This window comes from Trematomus bernacchii, unplaced genomic scaffold (genome assembly GCF_902827165.1).
Source record: "Trematomus bernacchii unplaced genomic scaffold, fTreBer1.1, whole genome shotgun sequence".
Classification (NCBI taxonomy): domain Eukaryota; kingdom Metazoa; phylum Chordata; class Actinopteri; order Perciformes; family Nototheniidae; genus Trematomus; species Trematomus bernacchii.
In genome coordinates this window covers 2924791-2944119 of record NW_022987573.1, presented here as the reverse complement: position 1 = coordinate 2944119, position 19329 = coordinate 2924791, and the positions used below count along the sequence as shown (strand labels likewise).

At 39.8% G+C, this 19329-nt stretch overlaps 2 protein-coding genes across 2 annotated transcripts; one reads left to right on the top strand and one right to left on the bottom strand.

The window, feature by feature from the left end:
* Positions 1–1357: 1357 nt before the first annotated feature.
* LOC117479534 (dual specificity protein phosphatase 7-like) lies at positions 1358–5899 on the top strand. Its single transcript, XM_034126560.1, has 3 exons — positions 1358–2071; positions 2737–3165; positions 4245–5899. Exons 1-3 carry the CDS (start codon positions 1708–1710, stop codon positions 4553–4555), a joined length of 1104 nt encoding a protein of 367 aa, XP_033982451.1. The 5' UTR covers positions 1358–1707; the 3' UTR covers positions 4556–5899.
* An 8490-nt stretch (positions 5900–14389) lies between these two features.
* On the bottom strand, positions 14390–18428 carry tnnc1a (troponin C type 1a (slow)). Its single transcript, XM_034126294.1, has 6 exons — positions 18237–18428; positions 16896–16926; positions 16535–16681; positions 15732–15846; positions 15165–15301; positions 14390–15029 (listed from the first exon to the last, which is right to left on the bottom strand). The coding sequence occupies exons 1-6, from the start codon at positions 18258–18260 to the stop codon at positions 14998–15000; spliced, it is 486 nt and encodes a 161-aa protein (XP_033982185.1). The 5' UTR covers positions 18261–18428; the 3' UTR covers positions 14390–14997.
* Between the last annotated feature and the right edge of the window lie 901 nt (positions 18429–19329).

The window sequence follows — 19329 nt, the reverse complement described above, 5'->3', positions numbered from 1 at the left end:
TGTGTGTGTGTGTGTGTGTGTGTGTGTGTGTGTGTGTGTGTGTGTGTGTGTGTGTGTGTGTGTGTGTGTGTGTGTGTGTGTGTGTGTGTGTGTGTGTGTGTGTGTGTGTGTACAGGTTTAGCTCTATTCCTCATTCTGTGTTAATCCCACTGCTCTGCACATCTGTGTCTCCCCCACTCACGTGTGCAGGCAGATGAGCTGCATGGCTGGATTCCCAGTTCACATTTCTCCCTCCCTCTCCTATTCCTCCCCATTCACCATTCTCTTGCAGTATTATTATACCAATCAGTAGCAAACCATGGGAATGTTGTGCCTGCATTATAAGGAAGACCATCATGTACAACAACATGCTTGCAAATTCCATTATGTGGTCACCGTGTAATATAGCAGGGTTCCTTGAGTGCTTCGCCTTGTAAATACATGAAAATCAAAAAAGAGAGCATTTACAAACGTGTTTCTAATACGGAAACAAACATTATCATGATGAAATAGGATAACATGTTCAGCTGTTCGCCTGTATAGATGCACAACCAATTTAAAGTATTCAGCAGTGTGAGACAGTTGAGTTTGTCCATCAAAGGGGAAAATAAATGGATTCAACACATTTGTTGTGTACTAAAGGGAGGGTCTGATTTCATTGTAAATTGTTCTTGCAAACCTGTGTAATAAACTGTAGTAAACTTAAAGTTCTGTAATAATAAGTAAATCATACAAAAATAAAATAACTAGTATTATTAGATTCATTTACACAATATACGTACATTGATAATGGTGCAAGATAAAACAGTATAGCATTATAATATACAGTATATAATGAGATATCTGTTTTTAAATGGCATCATTAGAACATTTAGGTTAGGTAAATTATTCAGCAATAATGCATAATATGTGCAATTATGCAATCTCCCCGTATGAGTCTATTCTCACAATATAAGTATCATGCAAACTGCAACTATGCAAATATTAAGAAAGGTAGCTGTTACAATCACTCAGGCAAACCTTGAGCCCATAGAGGAATATGTACAGTAAATACAACTATTAATAAGTAATAAAGTTACACAAGGTCACTACAAGGATATTTGAAAGCGATGAAATTAACAAATGTAATCCCTACAAGGAAAAATACTGGAATCATAATTACTAGTTGTTAGTGATAACAACCCCCTTTAAAAGTTATTATAAACTTGCTATAATATCACAAACAATGGTTTAAAAATATGATGAAGGTGATTGACCAAATGGTAATTTGCAAAATAATTCCATTGAGACTAAACTTTGTGATAGTTCTGCTATGACTTTAAATCATAAGAAATAAACTCCTCCCTCTTGAGTTGCTCTACTGTCAACTAAAAAAAAGCCTCCCATGCATCGGAATGGTAAGACGAGAATGTGCATGGAGGACCCTGGTACGGTGTGGAGTAGTTGAAGAGTTGATGAAGAGATATTGGCTATAAATCATTCACGTTTAAACGTGTGTATCGTAAATTAAAGTATAAGCAGGTCTCCTTCAGCCCCGGGGCAGGTCAGAGTGACTGGCTGATGGAAATAGAGAAGAGAAAAAAGGGGAAATCTCTTCGCTGAAGCGCCATGCACTGGCGGAGCAACATTTAATGCTTCTTTTTTTTCGGCTGAAATGTAGTTTATCGTCGACTGGTGGACCATGTAGTAAGTGTTTGTGCTTGCATGTAGTATGATATTGAGTCCGATATGTCTAATGTGACGCCGAGTAAAAGCGTGGAATGGCTGCAACTCGAGTTAGAGTCCGGAGGCACTTCTCTGCTCCTGCTGGACTGCCGTTCACATGAGCTTTATGAATCATCCCACATAGAGACCGCCATAAACCTGGCCATACCGGGGCTGATGCTCCGGAGGTTCAAAAAGGGCAACATACCTATCCGGACTATCATCCCCAACCATGAGGATAAAGAGAAGTTCATAAGGCGGTGCAAGACGGACACGGTGGTCCTGTACGATGAGAGCACCGTGGACTGGCAGGACAGCGGAGCCTCAGTTCTGGGTCTACTTCTTCAGAAACTATGGGAAGACGGCTGTAAAGCGTTTTACCTTCAAGGTAAATAGTTACACTGTCGAAGTAACCCTAACAACAATGACATCACACATTAATGCTACATATAGGTACATTAACGCTGGTTACAGTCAGTCTGTTTATAACATTAGAAAACGTCGCTGAACTCGAACTGCTAAAATGTTGTACTGCCAGAACTGTAAAGCTAGTTTTACGAAATATAAGCATGACCTGGCATCTTTTATAACCTGTATTAACGGCTAATAAACCGAGCAGAAGTTTCTTTACGCGAATAAAACTTTGAAATATGGACATTTGAATCCTAAGACGAGACAGTAACGTGTATCTTGATCATTGTTATGTTTTAAAGTAACAAATGCTATCGTTAATTAACCCTGTGGGTTGGCTGTGCGGTTTTTAAGCTGTTTAAAAGTTTGTGTGTCACTGAGATTCTCAATTAAAATTCCAAAATGGCTGCGCCATGTTTTGCTCTAGCAGGAACAGGCATGCATTTCATGAATGGTTCTTTTTGGGGGGAACTTGAGTTACTTATTTACAGCTCTGCTTCAATACCAAACAGTCTTTTTGCCATTCAAAACATGGTTGAAATAAACAGTTGATATAAGTTGAAGCATTTTTTTATCTATTTATGTACAAAAATATATCCTATTGGTGTGACTTTATTAACTTGTGTTTTGGCTCTTGTCCAGGTGGATTTGTAAAGTTCCACACAGAGTACCCAGAGCACTGTGAGACCCTCCTCGACAGCTCCTGTCCCAGCTCCTCTCCTCCACTCTCTGTCCTGGGTTTTGGAAACCTCAGAATCAGCTCTGATTGTTCCGATGGGGAATCTGACCGAGAGCCGAGCAGTGCCACAGAGTCTGAGGAGAGCCCCATCCCCAGCAATCAGCCCGCCTTCCCCGTCCAGATCCTTCCCTACCTTTACCTGGGCTGCGCCAAAGACTCCACCAATCTAGACGTGCTGGGCCAGTACAACATCAAGTACATCCTGAACGTTACACCCAATCTCCCCAACATGTTTGAGCATGAAGGCCACTTCAGGTACAAACAGATCCCCATCTCGGATCACTGGAGTCAGAACCTGTCCCAGTTCTTCCCAGAGGCCATATCATTTATAGGTGAGTAGGTCAATAGCTTTGTTAAGTTTAATACTCACAGACACACTTACATTTTGAAGAAAATACATGTGTTCTTGTTTGTGTGAGTGTCATACTGTATATACTGTACCTATTATATATATATATAATATATATATATGTATGTGCTCTTTTATTAAATAAACTAAACGCTTTCATTTTAAGTTGTGAGTTTAGTGTTTTTGACCCTAAGAAACACTGATGCATTAATCAATAACAATAATCCACAGCTCTTCTCTCTGCTCCAGAGGATTTTTTTAAATATATCCCAATACCACACGACATGATAAATGTTCCCTAACTTACCACTTCTGTAATGTGTTACCAGTTGATGTACAACAATATCATTGAATATCTTTGATACATAGCTACAACACATTCACTTGAAAACGTATCATCTTGTTTTGGGTGTCACCACAAATTATGTTTCAGTTTCATTTTTAATGCGTTGTCTTTTGCCACCATTGCACCTGAAACCACAGCTTGTTCACTTGTTTGTTTGGTGGTTGCAACACTCTGTATCATGTACAACTTTCAAAAGCTTTTAGAGGTACAAGAAGGAAGGAAATGTTGTTTCCACTCCCTGGAGCTTTGTTTTTTTGCAGGGTCACAAGTCGAGTCTGGTTTCGTTTAGTTGACAGTTATTTGCTAATGTTAGTATTTAGGGATGCAACAATCAGAAACAGATATATCGGATATATGGCCGATTCTGTCAAATAGATTAAGTCAATTTTAATTTTTAATAGAATTACATTTGAATTTGAAGTCTGATTACATGTGTGCATATTTACATCTTGCATCAGCATCACTCCGAGGGAGCTTACATGTCAGCTGGTGAAAGTATTTCACACTTACTGCCCCTTGCTGGTGCATGATGTACTTTGGTGCCATTATTGTAACATCAACATGATTTCCTGTAACATCTAAGAGCCATAATTACAGTGACACCTTAACTACAGAAACTCTTAAACATTATAATACAGGGAAATATGAATCAATGGAAATATTATTTAGGACAACAACCTTCCGCTGCTGACCGTAGATTTCTCCTTCTCTCACAGACGAGGCTCGCTCTCAGCAGTGTGGCATCCTGGTCCACTGTCTGGCCGGCATCAGTCGCTCAGTCACAGTGACCGTGGCCTACCTGATGCAGAGGCTCAACCTCTCTCTCAACGACGCTTATGACTTTGTCAAGAGGAAGAAGTCCAACATTTCGCCAAACTTCAACTTCATGGGTCAGCTCCTGGACTTTGAGAGGACGCTGGGGCTGCACAGTCCGTGTGATAACCGCTCCACCAGCGAGGAGCAGCTCTTCTTCACCACGCCAACCAATCACAACGTCTTCCAGCTCGACACGCTGGAGTCAACATGAGGATGGATTGGACAGCCTTTGGACAGTCATTTCCTGTCGTGTCTCTAAGGTTCTCCTGAGCCTCTCAGATACCTAAAAAGCTGACACAAGCAGTAGGTCAGTTACCCTATTTCTGCACCAAAAGTACTACATTGATCTCTTAAAGTAACGGAGAACGTGATCCATTAGATCCAGCCTGCCTTAATTTCTAACAAAAGGAAGACTTTTGCTACCCACCATACATGGCATTAATCAATGGTCATATAAGACCATAATAACAGGACATTTCTTTACTTTTCTAATAAATCTAGGATTGTTGTTTGTTATTCACCAGCTGTAAAGCGGATGTTAATGTATTCCTTTCAGTTTATAATTTTGATTATTGCCTTGATGGTCTAGTAGGAGTATTCGGCCAATCAGAATGTTTTCTGGGGACCAATCCGAGATGTTTTGATGGTACACTAGCTGAGGGAAATAAGCTATTACAGTGATCCGGCCTTGAATAATTGTCCAGTTTTTCTTCACAGCTCACTTTCAGCAGAATGGAGTTACCACAGAAAGAATTTGATTATTTAACTTTGAATCAGAATACTAACTTCTGTTGAACACCTTGATGTTAAATAGTTATTCTTTAAGATCAAGTGGCCCCTTTCTGTTCATACATATTGTTTACCAAAAACGCCCCTGTACATTCTATTGCTTATAGCTGTATTATTTGCATGTGATTATGTTCTACTTTGTTCTGTAACTTTAGGTCATATTTCCTGTTGTTGTTGAGGCCTAACCATAACTTAACATGAAATTGAATTATATGTCGGTTACCAGGTCGAGGTTTAGTGTATCATAGCTATGGCTTTTGCCCCGATTTGAAAGGAACAAATGTGTAAGTAATCAGTGTATAAAGAAATAGATGTTCACCTTATTTCCTCCTCCGTCAGTCTTCCGTCTGCAGCTACTCCTCCTGTGGCACAATAATGTTAAGGGAAACATAATGTGTAATTAGCTGTTCTCTATTGCCAGTCTCGTCTCAGAACAAATGAGTGAGTTTGATGTATGAGAGGGAATGAAAGGAAAAGAGTTTGACAAATGTGTTCTTACCTCACAAAGAGACATTTTTCAGGGATTTTTATACAAGTCATCTGTATCTCGTCATGGCCTCTTAAAGTGCATCCAAGGGCTGTTTCGTTTGGTATGTTTGTAAAGATGTACATAAAATGTGGTTGCTATGGGGGACATTTTCTTAAAATCATGAAGGATGCGAAAGTGACCCTATTTTGACCCTTATGTATAGTATATGTAAAGCGATATGTCCAAGACATTCTGTACAAGTTTATACAACAAATATATTGTATATTTTTACTTGAATGCTTTCTGTTTGTCTTTTTTCTCACTAAGAGTGGCTAGCAAACAAAAGAAAAAGGGTTTGTGTGCATGAGTAAGGAGTGCACTAAGAAGTCAGAGAGTTATATCCAGCCCCAAGGCTCTAGGTGTGGTCAGATGTCCGTTTTCTGTCCACTCTGAAGCCTGGCTTCCTGTCTCCTGCAGGCTTTCTGACACAAAGGCAAGTGACAGGGCCAGATCTGTCAATACCACAATGCAGACACACCCACTGCCAGTCAGTCAAACAGCAATTATAGGAAGAGGAAGATGACACAGCGTGTGCTCGACCACAGATACATCCGACAGCTCTCCTCTGCAAATTGGGGAGTGATCCAATTTATAACAGGGTTGTGCAATAGCCATTTGAAGCATGTATGCCTTAGTTAAACATATTTCAGTCTTAAATATGATTTTAAATATGATTGAAAGTGCCCTTATATATTAAACAGTGGTGGAAGAAGTACTAAGTAGCTGTACTACAGTGTAAAAATACTCGGTTACAAGTAAAAGCCCTGCATTCAACATCTTACTCATCGGAGAGTACAACATTAAAAGCACCAAAATATACTTAAAGGACAAAAGTGAAAGTAATTATTATGCAGTATGACACATGTTATAATCCTATATATGAAATTGTTATTTTATTTACAATAAATTAGGTCTTCAATTCAATATTGCACTTGGTTCATTCAGATTATTTTATTGACTACTGGTAAGCTAAACCTATAACAATATACCTTAATGTATTAGTTGATATATATTTTTGTATTAATATTCTTAATATACAAAGTAGCTAGGAATTCAAGATAAAAAATAAATGTAGTGAATGAAACGAATACAACATTTGCCTACATGTAGTGGAATAAAAGTGCAAAGTAGCAAAAACAAGTGAAATACAAGTACCTAAATGTTGTACTCAAGTTCAGTACTTGATTACATGTAGGCCTACTAAGTTAAATTTCATCAATGATCTTTACACCGGAGCTGCAATTTATAAAGGGAATAAGGTTAGTGGTTAAGGCAGAGGTTAAGGTGGGTTTTGTCAGTAGCAGAAATCTGTTGTAATTACTTTGCCTTATCACCCAATTATTACACTATGTGAAGTAATAACATTTCCAAAGTTGCTGGAAGAAATACAGTTTGTGTTCCCCTTCTGAGTGTTACGTCAGATGTATGCTTTGTTCCAGCTCCGTGAAATCCCGATTGGTTTGGTATTGTTTCTACCTTGTCGGGGAGATGTATTCATATGTTCTTCTCCAGATGACAGGAAAATGATGCAGTGAATTCCCTTCCCCGAAGAAATGATTTCATGAGCTGCAGCCAAGCTTGCTAAGCGAGGGAAATGTTCTGTAGTTGATATGTGCATCAATTCACGGTCCAATAACTGTTACTCGGTGGGATTTAATGACTTAAATACTTCACTCAAACACTTTTAGTTTCAGCTTTGGGGGCTGAGATGACTGAGAATGTTGTAGCAGGCTCAAACGGAAATCTCAGACTTTCACTGCAGTAATACAGCACATGAAGAGACTTGCCTAGCAACACCTCACAGAAGTGATAATAAAAGATGTTGAGTGATGGGTTTTCCAGCATGACTGAACCCGGCTAGCCACATACCTGCAGGGCAAACCTATGATTAGGTCTGAAAAGACACCCACGATAAGGCAGAGCCAATGGGAGGCTGCAGTGCATGAGCGATCGGAGCTCACTGCCCGGGGAAGATGGGAGTGAGAACCATTGATCACCGAGCACTCATCTGTAACTGCATCTAACGAACATCGTCCGTAATGGGAAACGATTTATATGTACACACCTTTTTGTACTAGTTTTTATGGCTGTTGCGTGGAGTCTTCCAACACATGTATGTATATATAATGAGCAGCAGAGGTGTAAAGTAACTAAGTACATTTATTCAAGTACTGTGCTTGAGTACAATTTTGAGGGACTTTTTTTTGCTACTTTATACTTCTACTCCACTACAATTCAGATGTAAATCGTGTACTTTTACTCCACTACATTTATTTAATACATTTAGTTACTTTGCAGATTGGGATTGATGATATGAAATAGAATCAATCCTTAAATAAGTCTTTATTTAAAAAACCTGGAGTAACATTCACAAGCTTACAGCAGCATACAAAGTAATGAAAACATAATCCAACTTTACCAGCTTTGAAAATACTTGAATGCATTATTATTATAATCAAAACAATCTTATATTATCCTGAAATGGCCCCATTCAGCATGATAAATACTTTTACTTTTGGTACTTTAAGAACATTTAGATTTGTAATACCTTTGTGCTTTTACTTGAGTAAAATGTTGATTGCAGGACTTTTACTTAACGTAACAGAGTATTCCTACACTCTGGTACTTCTACTTTTAGTACAGATCTGAGTAATTCTCCCACCTCTGATGAGCAGTAGTTTTTAATGTGGATTCCCTTGCAGCTGCCTTTTTGGCACCAACTGAGTGTCTCACCTGAGAGTTAAGCATAGCTTTTTAGTCGTATTCTGTAATTATAAATCATTTTGTGTCCTGCTGCTAACTTCAAAAGCAACTTGTGCAGTCTTAACAGCTTTTGTTTTCCCCGTTACTAAGTTACCGAAAGGCAATCAGAAGGGAAATCATGCCTGCTCATGTAAGTAGAAATCAGGGAAATTATTGTGAAGATAACTTTAAAGTTAGAAAAGTCCCTGATGAGAAAAAAAATCCTAGTGTCCAAATATAGAACAAAAGGATGCCTGTGTGTTCCTGTGATTCACAAGCTTTTTTTTTTACTGTCACAGTATGTTTTGTGTGACATATGTGAAGTATTTCTGTCCTGTTATGATCACCCATGAAGGGAAGCGGAGGCTAATGCAGTGCTTACTCAGCAGTAGTTCTGGGGAAGCAGATGTGCTTGAGACTGACAGGATTTTAGCTCAGGGTGTGTGTGTGTGTGTGTGTGTGTGTGTGTGTGTGTGTGTGTGTGTGTGTGTGTGTGTGTGTGTGTGTGTGTGTGTGTGTGTGTGTGTGTGTGTGTGTGTGTGTGTGAGAGCAGAAGCCAGTCAGAGCTGGTTCACACCTGCTGTGGTTATGAACATACTTAGCATACTACATGACTGACAATAATTTCCCAGCTGCTCCTGCTGCCTCTGATGCACAATAACTGGAATAGTTAATTTATTCAGCTCACCCTCATTTAATAAAAGGACTCAGTCATTTTTAGAGGAGGACCGATTCATCTTGTAGTCTTAGTAGAAATAATTTGTGTTTTGTAGATCCATAATTACAGTTCTAATAGTTCCTGTATTTGTGAAAGGGTCACCATTACCCAGTTACAGATGAATGCCCGGCCATCATGTGGTTAAGCTACTCATTTCTGAATAACGGTCCTCTATTTAGCAGGGATTTAAACTCCCGATGGTTTGCGCTGTTTGTTCACAGCAGATGTTCAGGGCCAAGGAGAATAATCCTAATCTCAGTATTCTTCCGAATGCTGTCGCTGACATCATGTCACTGAAGAGCAGATGACATCATGTTTGCTGTGCTGTCCTCTGAGCCATGCTGTCTTTATTTCTAAGAGAAGAGCCTTTACATGTTCTGCTATTAGACAGAGCTTTATGATTCGAAAACAATCAATGACGCTGAACAGAGACATTTTGAATTCTTCTAAATCAGTATCAGTTAACGGTTGCATTGAAACACAGACATTCCCTTTAGACATGGTCCAATGGAGCTATGTATAACTGTATTGGAATGGCATGTATTACCAAGCCAGTGATTTCCTCTCCTGTTGTTGCGGATTGACATTTGATTCTCAGAACCCTTGAATCACATCGAAACCATTTGCGATGCTTCTTCCTTTCCCACATTCATAATAGAATAAACATAGATCCAAAGTGAGACAGGCTCTCACACACTCACATATGGGAAGGGCACATTTAGAATGTGATCAGGGGTCAACTGTTTGGTGTGTGTCCATACAGTAAACTTTAACAACATGACCACAGCTAATTATAACAAAATACATCAAAATGCATGCGTTACTGATCGTATTTGCAATGCTGTCACCGGTGATGATTCAGATGTTGGCTGTTACGACATCTATCAAGTCATGCTAGGCTTTCCGGACATCTAACAGGAAGTATCTTATCTCTCCAGGAACCACACTACAGATATACTATCTCTCGAAAACAGCCCCCACAAACCTCCTAACTTACTCATGTGAGACATAAATATTTTCTGACAGACATGTATGTCCTCTCATGAGGAAGAAAAGTGTTGGTTTTGGCAAGAAAAATACTGGGTCATGTGTAAAGCACAGCAACATGGAGTACTAGTGGCAGAGTGAGGCAGCCATCTGTTAATACCAGAAGTCTCTCAGTTTCGTGGCCAATTTCACCATCCGGTGATGTACAGTAGCCCGCACTCACCAAGCACAAGAACAAGGTGATATTTGTTTGCAGTTTATTCTGTGGCACAGTGGATGAAAGGGAACCGTCCTTGTGTCTTGCTAGACCCAACACTAAGTAAAGGTCATCTGTCTATCATGTGTTGTTGCTTGGGAACTTCAGAGGAGGCCATGCTGGGAACTGTCTTGCTGTCTGGTATGCCATTCACACAAGGCCATATGTTGCTCACACTACAGAAATGCTGAGTGAGCCAAAGAGCATGTCTGTTCTTCTACAACATAAGTGACCGACATCATGATGTCATGACGCAGGGGACAGGGATTTCCAAGAGTCTCAAAAACAAATAAATAAACACTAAATAAGCCTGCTGGAGAAGATGTTTAAGATATGGTCTATTTCTCCCGTTAAACCTACAGATTTGTAACTTTAATTGAATTTAAGAAAGTACATTTACTGAACTACTGTACTTAAAGTTGATTATGGCGATATTTTAACCATAATACTGGTCGACATTTTTTTACTTTTAAATATGTCAATAGTTACACCAGTTACAACTTGAAAATACTGTTGAATTAAAACTAATAATCCACACAGTCTTGCTTAAAAGTACTTTTAAAACCTAAAATGACCTTTAATGCGTAACTTTTACTTGGATTATTCTTCCATTGTAGTTTTGCTACTTTTAAGCTCAGCATCCAAATACTTCTTCCACCATTTTACACACATACATGTTTCCCTTTTGAAAGTGGTAAAAATAGATAAACCCTCGAGTGGTACATTAAAACCAAACAATCGCTGTTATTCATTTGAATCAATGAATAGTTATTGTGGAATTTGAGAATTCTGCGTCTTGTAGTCTTGCTGTTCTATGGGCCATTATTGCCGGGGCAGTCCAGAAACAGTACTTCAGTGTTCTCAGCATCAGAAGTGGGCTGGAGCATCATGATACAATATTCTGTCTGTTCAAGTTTGATTTGCAGTCCTTCCACTCTCTCTTTGTCTGAAGCGTACCACTTCCTTGTTGTGTATTTATGGCAACAAAAAAACGTTTGCTCTCCAAAAACAGGATTTCATCAAACTTTATGTATTTATTTAGAATAGGATTATTTCTAATAATTCAATGCTTTCTGGTTTTTCAATAGAAAGGGGGATGCTATTATTAGGTGGTATCATGAACTCATGCCCTTAAGACGACCAAAAACATCAAACATAATTAATCCTCATCACATGACCTAGAAAAAGATTGGTATAATACATATGGAGATTTTAGGCACATATATTGTTGTATTTAATGCCATTGTGAATGGTGAGTGAGATATTGTGAGAGATTATGCTGTGATATTTTTGTACTGGACAACTTCCAACACCATGTGATGTTGAGAAGCAAGAAAAACAGGAATCCTCTAAACCCAAAAGCCTGCTGGCTTAAAACGAGGTCTGCATGCGTGGGCCGCAGAAAGATGGTACTGTATGAGTAGTTAACGCCTTCCCAACTCTGAACCGTGTCCGGGGTATTCCTCGCTCCACTGGGGATTTTTTACATCTATAAGTCATACTGATCTTGAAAAAAAGGGTTATGAAAGCATCACACTGTTGGCTGTTGGCATAGCTTAGTAACACAATTTTAGGACAATTTCATGTCATCTAAATGGTGATTTATAAATCAATAAAACAGTAGAGAAGTGTGTGTGTGTGTGTGTGTGTGTGTGTGTGTGTGTGTGTGTGTGTGTGTGTGTGTGTGTGTGTGTGTGTGTGTGTGTGTGTGTGTGCGTGCATGTGTGCGTGTGTGCACTATATACAGCTTCACATCCGTCTGACTCACTTTGAGCCAATGGAATAACCTGTTTTACCCCTACACACACTCTCTCACACACACACACACACCCTAGCTACAATAAAACTGAATGAAGTCAGTTACGTAACATTGGTAGCTCACTATGGCCTGTGTGAATCCACTTTATCTCATGCACTTTCAGAGGTCAGTGTTACAGGGGCATCAGTTCTGCACACAATCAGGAAACAGGTCGTGTGGGGGGGGGGGCTTTTGTGATCCTGAAATCCAAATTACCAAAGGTGGCCCATAACCGCAGTGTGTGTTAATAACAGCAGGCATGAGTCATCAGGCCTGTGTTACGTAACTGCGTCAGTTCTCCACCCAACTTGCAGCTAGTGCGCCACACCCCAGATTCATTCACACACTGCTCTGCTGCTGCCCAGCCTCCCATTGATAGCAGGGAGAGCACTACGCACTGTTCCACGCTGCAGATTACAGTTTATAAATAACTGGGGCAGCAGAGCAGTCTAATCTGTGAGATAAAAAACTGACACATCAAATTGAAACATCTATTCACCTCATATCAATTGGTTCTAAATGAAGTGTTTTTCGTGAGTGAGATAACTGTATGAAATGCAGTTGATGTTATATGTGTTACACTGCTGAGATTTTTCTGGAAGAGCAGCTGTGCTTGGCTGCAGATTGGGGTTTAAAATCCCATCAGTAACACAGACCACAAGGACTGGATGGAGCTAACAGGACCCTCAGGGACACACAGAGAGAGATGGAGGGAGGTGGGGGGGCCTTTGGTCGCTGTCATCAGTCAGGCCACTGACGTCACCTTCTCACACAGAACAGTCTTATTGCTCATAATGAAACTACAGAAAAGACCAGTTTTACGATATGAAAAAAGGTGGGGGCTCTTTTCAATAATAACAATTGGAAAAGGGCAGAAATGAACATCCCATCATTCAGTCTAGAATAAAGAGTGGTTTTATTTTGTTGTCAAATACTGTAATAGTATATTTATGATCTTTCACAATTATTATTTTTACCAAGCATAAACATATTTAACAAGAAATGTCAATCCTCACTTTGTATTTCTCATTGATTTCATGAGAATTATACCAAGACAGTATAATTTGTCTTTAGAAAGAGTGTAGCTGTGCCATGAAATCTCTTCAGCCTCTGGTTCCTGAGTCAAACAAGCAGACAAGACAGAGTGTGTTTCCCTGCTGACACCAAGTGGCCACAGCGTTAACTGCATGACTCCTCTGCTACTAAAACTGCAGATACATCACCTAGGAAATATGTTTTGCAAAACTAACAATAGAAAAGCACAACATCTATTTCTACAGGACAATTGCGCATGTTATGAATGTGTTTTGAATTTTTCTTCATCGCAATCCTTTTATTTGAACTGTTTATTGTTTTGTTTTTTCACTCGTATTTATTTTCGCTTTGCTTCTTATATTTTAAACATTATATATCTTATCGTGACTATTTGCTGTTTTTCTTAAATGGAGCCTCCCAAGTATTTCACACAATTGAATTTGTATAAACTGAGTGACAAAAATAATCTTGAATCTGTTGTTATGGTAAGGAATTCCTCTGAATGTGGCACAAAAGAAAATGAAATAATTATTTGTATTCACTCTGGTTTGTTTGTACAAAACTATTCTTTGATCATTCTTTCTATGTACTAACGTGTCAGAATCAAAGCTGTCTTAACAATAGAACTGTTATCACTTTGTTGTTAAATAGCCTTCTTAATATGGACATAGGCCTCTGATTGTCAACTGGTGTCGGTCCATCCAGATCCCCTAACATGGGCACTAACATGATTAGACATAAATAGCTTCTGTCTCAATAGACTGTGTAACTAGACACTTATAGGGCAACCATGTGAATAGTTCACGTGCCGCAGACAAGATCCACTATAGAATACAAATTGCACTGATAAATCAATATTTAAGGTAGACAGTACTGTTTTACACAAACACTTTGTGTTTTGGTAATACATCGGTGATGTTTCACGCCTCATTTGTTGGTTTATTTGCTGTGTGAACATCAGGGCAGGCTTGTGATCGGCCTTTCAAATCCAAAGAGCAGCAAGGAAAATCAGGAATGACAATGTCGTATGCTTCTTAATAACAATTGTAGAAAAGCACCAACCTAAGTGCAGAAAAAGATTGTCGGCATCAAGCCAAACACTACCCAAGAGCCTTCACTATATTCTTAAAGCGAATATTATGAGAAATGTATATAAGATTGTTCAAACAAAATGGAAAATTGACAGACGACTGCTCTGACAAATACAGATTTTTATTACGTGAGCGCACATTCCACACAAAGTTATCATGTAGAAATATGCAAAGGGGAAAGAGAGGAGGATTCAAAGTCCTGAGGGTATTTTAAATATAAAGAAATGTACACAATGTACAGTATACAAACTGGATCTAGTACATTGCTGTTAAAGAATGAGTAGTCTAGTAAAACTATGTTGACTCATGGACAGGTTCTGCTTTGTGCACACACACATTTTCTGGCCAGCTAATTAAATATCAGCCTCTCAGTAAGAAGACCTGTAAACTGGCTTTGGCACTTCAGGGATAAGATTTAGTCTGAAACAAACACAAAGTTGATATTTCGAGTATGTGGCCTCTATAGAAAATATAAGTAATTTGGATACATTTACACAAATTCTGTATACATGGGCACCAAAAGTAGTTACAAACTGTATTTACAACGATGCAAGAGATGGTAGAAAAATACATAAACGTTTAGCTACAGTTTTCGACTGAATCTTGCAAAGTCGGTTCTATCGGCGGCTTCCAAATCAGCTTCCAGTTTTCCACAGATGACCGTGAAGATATCCAAAAATAACATTCTGGATCTTCTCTTGTTATAAATTACTCCACTCCTTTCATGAATTCCAAGAACTCTGTAAAATTAAGGAAGACATGGTTAGAAAATGCAGATGAGTTTATCAAGCAAATGTGTTTTTCTGTATGTATTAGTGGAATGAGAAGAGAGCGTCTATCTCTTCTATTACTATGAGACATTTAAAACTCCTAACCGTCGTAGTCGATTTTGCCGTCGTTGTTCTTGTCCCCGTCCTTCATCAGCTCCTCGATGTCATCCTCAGTAATTGGCTCTCCTGTAGATTCCAGCATCATTGTCAGCTCGTCCAGGTCAATGTAACCATCTGCGTTTCTGTACAATCAAAGGAGTAAGATGTACTAATGCACATAACTTAAGTTAAGCTTCACAGATGGCAGTGGAGGAGTAGTGTTATTTGTGTGACATGTCACTGATGTCACATTCAAGTGTTTGGAAACCATCATTGTGTGAGAAAAAAAGTGTGTTCTTTGATGCTCAGACGAGGTGTCTGGCTTACATAGAGTGGGTGTTTGAAATATTCTGTGCTGTCAAAAAGGATTACAGAGAAAACTGCATGCTGTACTCTGCAGAGCAACTTGGCATTTTGTCAGTACACATAATTGCACATGGAGAGCCAACTTTTCTGGAAACACTCCATGAAGAATTTGCTTACTGGTGTAAGATGATTTCCCCATGATAGCATCCTCTCGTTGTTTTTATTTAATGGGACAAACTAGCAAGAGGGTTTAAACACACAACTCACTTGTCAAACATGCGAAACAGCTCTGCCAGTTCTTCTTCTGACTTCCCTTTGCTGTCGTCCTTCATGCACCTCACCATCATGACCAGGAACTCATCAAAGTCCACCGTGCCGCTCGCTGGACACACAGGAAATACACTCCGTCACATCCTCATAGTCCACCCTGGGTAGACTTTTGTCTCATGTAACAACTAGAATTCCAATGTTTTCCTTAGAGGCCCAATATATAAGCATACCAAGTAAACAGATATTTAAAACACAGAACTGGAACCTTCAACAACTCGATGTATGGTCTTTTAATATAAAGTATGAAGATTGCACCTTAACATTTATTTACAATTTGTTATAAAATAAATTTATTTTTGGCACCATATGATACATAGATATGGTACTATATATATATAACTGCAGTTAATATGGTCCAAAAACACATATTAGGCCTTTAAATGTCCCCTAATGTGGCCTGAGTTACACTATATTACAACATGACATACACATTGAAGCTTTACAAAGGAAATCTAAGATGCTATTCTTTTGGTTTGATCATCACAACACATGGAACATTAAAGATGACTTGTGCATCATCCAATACACATTCCCTTTTAACTCGGTCTGACAGATCTTGTTGCAGTAAGACCCTCAACAATCATCTGACATTAGGTTCAGAGGGGTTGCACTGCACATGTCTGCACCACATGATTATGCCATGATTGACTTGCTAGTTGGTCCTTGGAGATGAAGAAGTCAACAACAATCAACCAATTATTTGGTATGTTGTACTTGAGCGCAGCTGTGCTTTGATTTACCGTCTTCATCCACCTCGTCAATCATCTCCTGCAGCTCCTCTGGTGTAGGGTTCTGGCCTAGCATCCTCATCACCTTCCCTAGCTCCTTAGTGCTGATGCAACCGTCCTCTGCATCTTGCACGAAGATGTCGAAGGCGGCCTTGAACTCTGTAACAGCAGCACACGGGGAATTAACTCTATAAAACGAATACATATGGTATGGTCCTGGATAGGGTGAGCCACACTTTGTGACTAGCGTTTAGTGTTGTACAAAATGTGCAGATAATGAAAATCATATACAGAGAAAAAAAACACGAGTTTCTGAAATAAAAACAGAGACTGAATACATGTGAACATTTTTAAGAATTTGTCATTTACGCACCATTTTTCTGTTCGTCTGTCAGCTGCTCAACCTGCAACAAGTCAAACGTTTAAATAGTTAATGCTTTAGTTACCTGATTATTGTCATTAGTGGGTATTTATCTTACATCATATTATATTTCTAATGCTCAAAAAAGCCATAGAAAAAAAATGAAATTACGGAAATGAGTTAAGATATCTTCTCCTTATCTGTTCTGATAACTTTTCTATCAACAAAGGTAACATTCCCACACACTGGGCCATGCTTGACAAAACACAGAACCTATATATCATGTGTGAGAGCCAGTTAGAGGAGGAGGTAAAAATAAACAGACAGGATCAGGAACCACCGATAAGGACACAATACACAGCGCTTTAAATTAGCATAGCTGTGGATCTGGCCCAACAATGGAAAAGTAATCCTGGCAAAGCTACCACGAATGAGAGAGGGAGACAGCTGCTTATATAAGAGTTATTGTCTGTCGTCCACTATAAATTAAACACAAACACATGCATACGCACTTACTCACACACACACACACACCCGCACACACTCCTCTGGTATTGATGTATTAAAAGTCATCTAAACAAACACTAATGTACATTCCTGTGTGTGTTTTCACTGTCTCAGATGCACTGCTCATTTGGGATGTGAGTGGACGGGACAGCCGGTGGACCATCGTGGCGGAGGAGAACAGAGACAGCCACACAGCTTCGGGCTCACAGATAATGCTGGAATTCAGCCGTGGGGGGTTTATCTAAACCTGAAGCCCTTCTCTGGCACCACAGAACCAGGGATGTATGAGCAACTGGCCAAAATTAGCCATGTGAAGTGGGACTGCTCCATTTGAAGTCATGAATGAAGCAGCACAAAGTACAGCGGGGTCCTGTCCTGTCAGTGACCTCCTGAGTGGCTCCTGTCAACTCTGATAGGGCTGAAGTAGGAGAACATCTAGAGACGTATATGGTGTCAAAGGCTTTTTTGACCTCAGCTGGTGATGGACGCGTTGTGCTGCGCATGCCGCATCAACAGGGATTTGTCAACCATTTAAGTAATGTCAGATGTCAGATAAACAAACTGATGCTGGACTTTGTTATACAACAAACTAACAAGTGCCCCAATATCCCATATAACGACCTCTTAAATAGGAAAAAGTCCAGTCTTAACATTATAAATCACTGAGCGTGTGTCACAAACTAATAATAAATGACAGGGATTATGGTTTGTTATCCAAAACTACATCACCCTCATACCAGATTTAGTACACAAACAGATTTTTGTTGAGCGTCCAACAAACTAAAATCACTTCATCGGAGCCAAGTGCAAACTTTGAGCATATGTACGAGTTGTGGGAAGACGTACCGCTGCCTTGTAGATGTCGTTCATGATGGAGGCTCGTCTGCTGCCTGTCCTGACGGCGTCCTGGCACAGAGGAAGGAGGTACTGTCCAGCTCAGGGCAGGACACTGGCCCCATCCTGGGAGGGTTTTATAGCCAGAGTCTGGCGCTGTCTGGTCCCTCCCCAGGCGGACCAGCCTTCCCTCTGTTTGTGCCTCGGCATGTGTCCACAAATGTGTGTTTGTGTATGTGTGTCATTTTGGCCAATCTGTCACAATCACCGGGCTCAGATAAAAATGCGGCAGCTCTTAGGGGGCATACTTTGGAATGGAATGAATTGAGGGGGGCATGGTGAAGCCTAATCTCCAGAGAGGGGGCTATAGAGACACTCAACATTCCTCTAGACCTGGGCCAGAGACGCAGAGGGCTCAGGAGGTTTGTGTGTGTGCGTGGGTATGTGTCTGTAGGGCAGGGGGTGGTGGAGGAGGTGAGAGGCTGGAGGCCAGGATGGGAGACACGCAGCCTTCAGCCAGCAGGCCATGAAGGGAGCAGAGAGAAGGAGGGCAGAACTGTGGAGTCAGAGCAGAGGAAGGTGTGAGTGTGTAATAACTGTGGCTCAGAAAGGTATGTGCATGTGTGTATGTGTAATATAGACTTTCTTCATGGCAGACATTTTGGCTCGTCATAGTAGGAGAAGCATTGGGGTCATTTTGATGATGGTTCCATTCCATGTAAGGCTCCTAGTAAGCCGTGATACTGCACAACACTGGGGCCTTAATCATGACACACCTACATGAATTGCAGCCGTTGTTATTGTCATAGTTACACCTGTGGTTTTATTAATATGACATGTTGAAATGTCTGCTGTGGAATTGGAATATAAGGTGAGACAAATCACCTTTTCTGCAGCTCATTGAGTATTCTCATGTTGTTTGCTGTAGAGAAAGACACAAATATGAGATGTTAAAGGATCCTTTTACCAAAATGATGAAAAATATTCATATTCTTTCACTTACAAGCTATCTCGAACCCAGAGAACCCAGAGCAAGCGAAACCAAACATACCCTTTACATACATTTCAAACCACAATATATACCTGCGTTTATTTACATCCCATG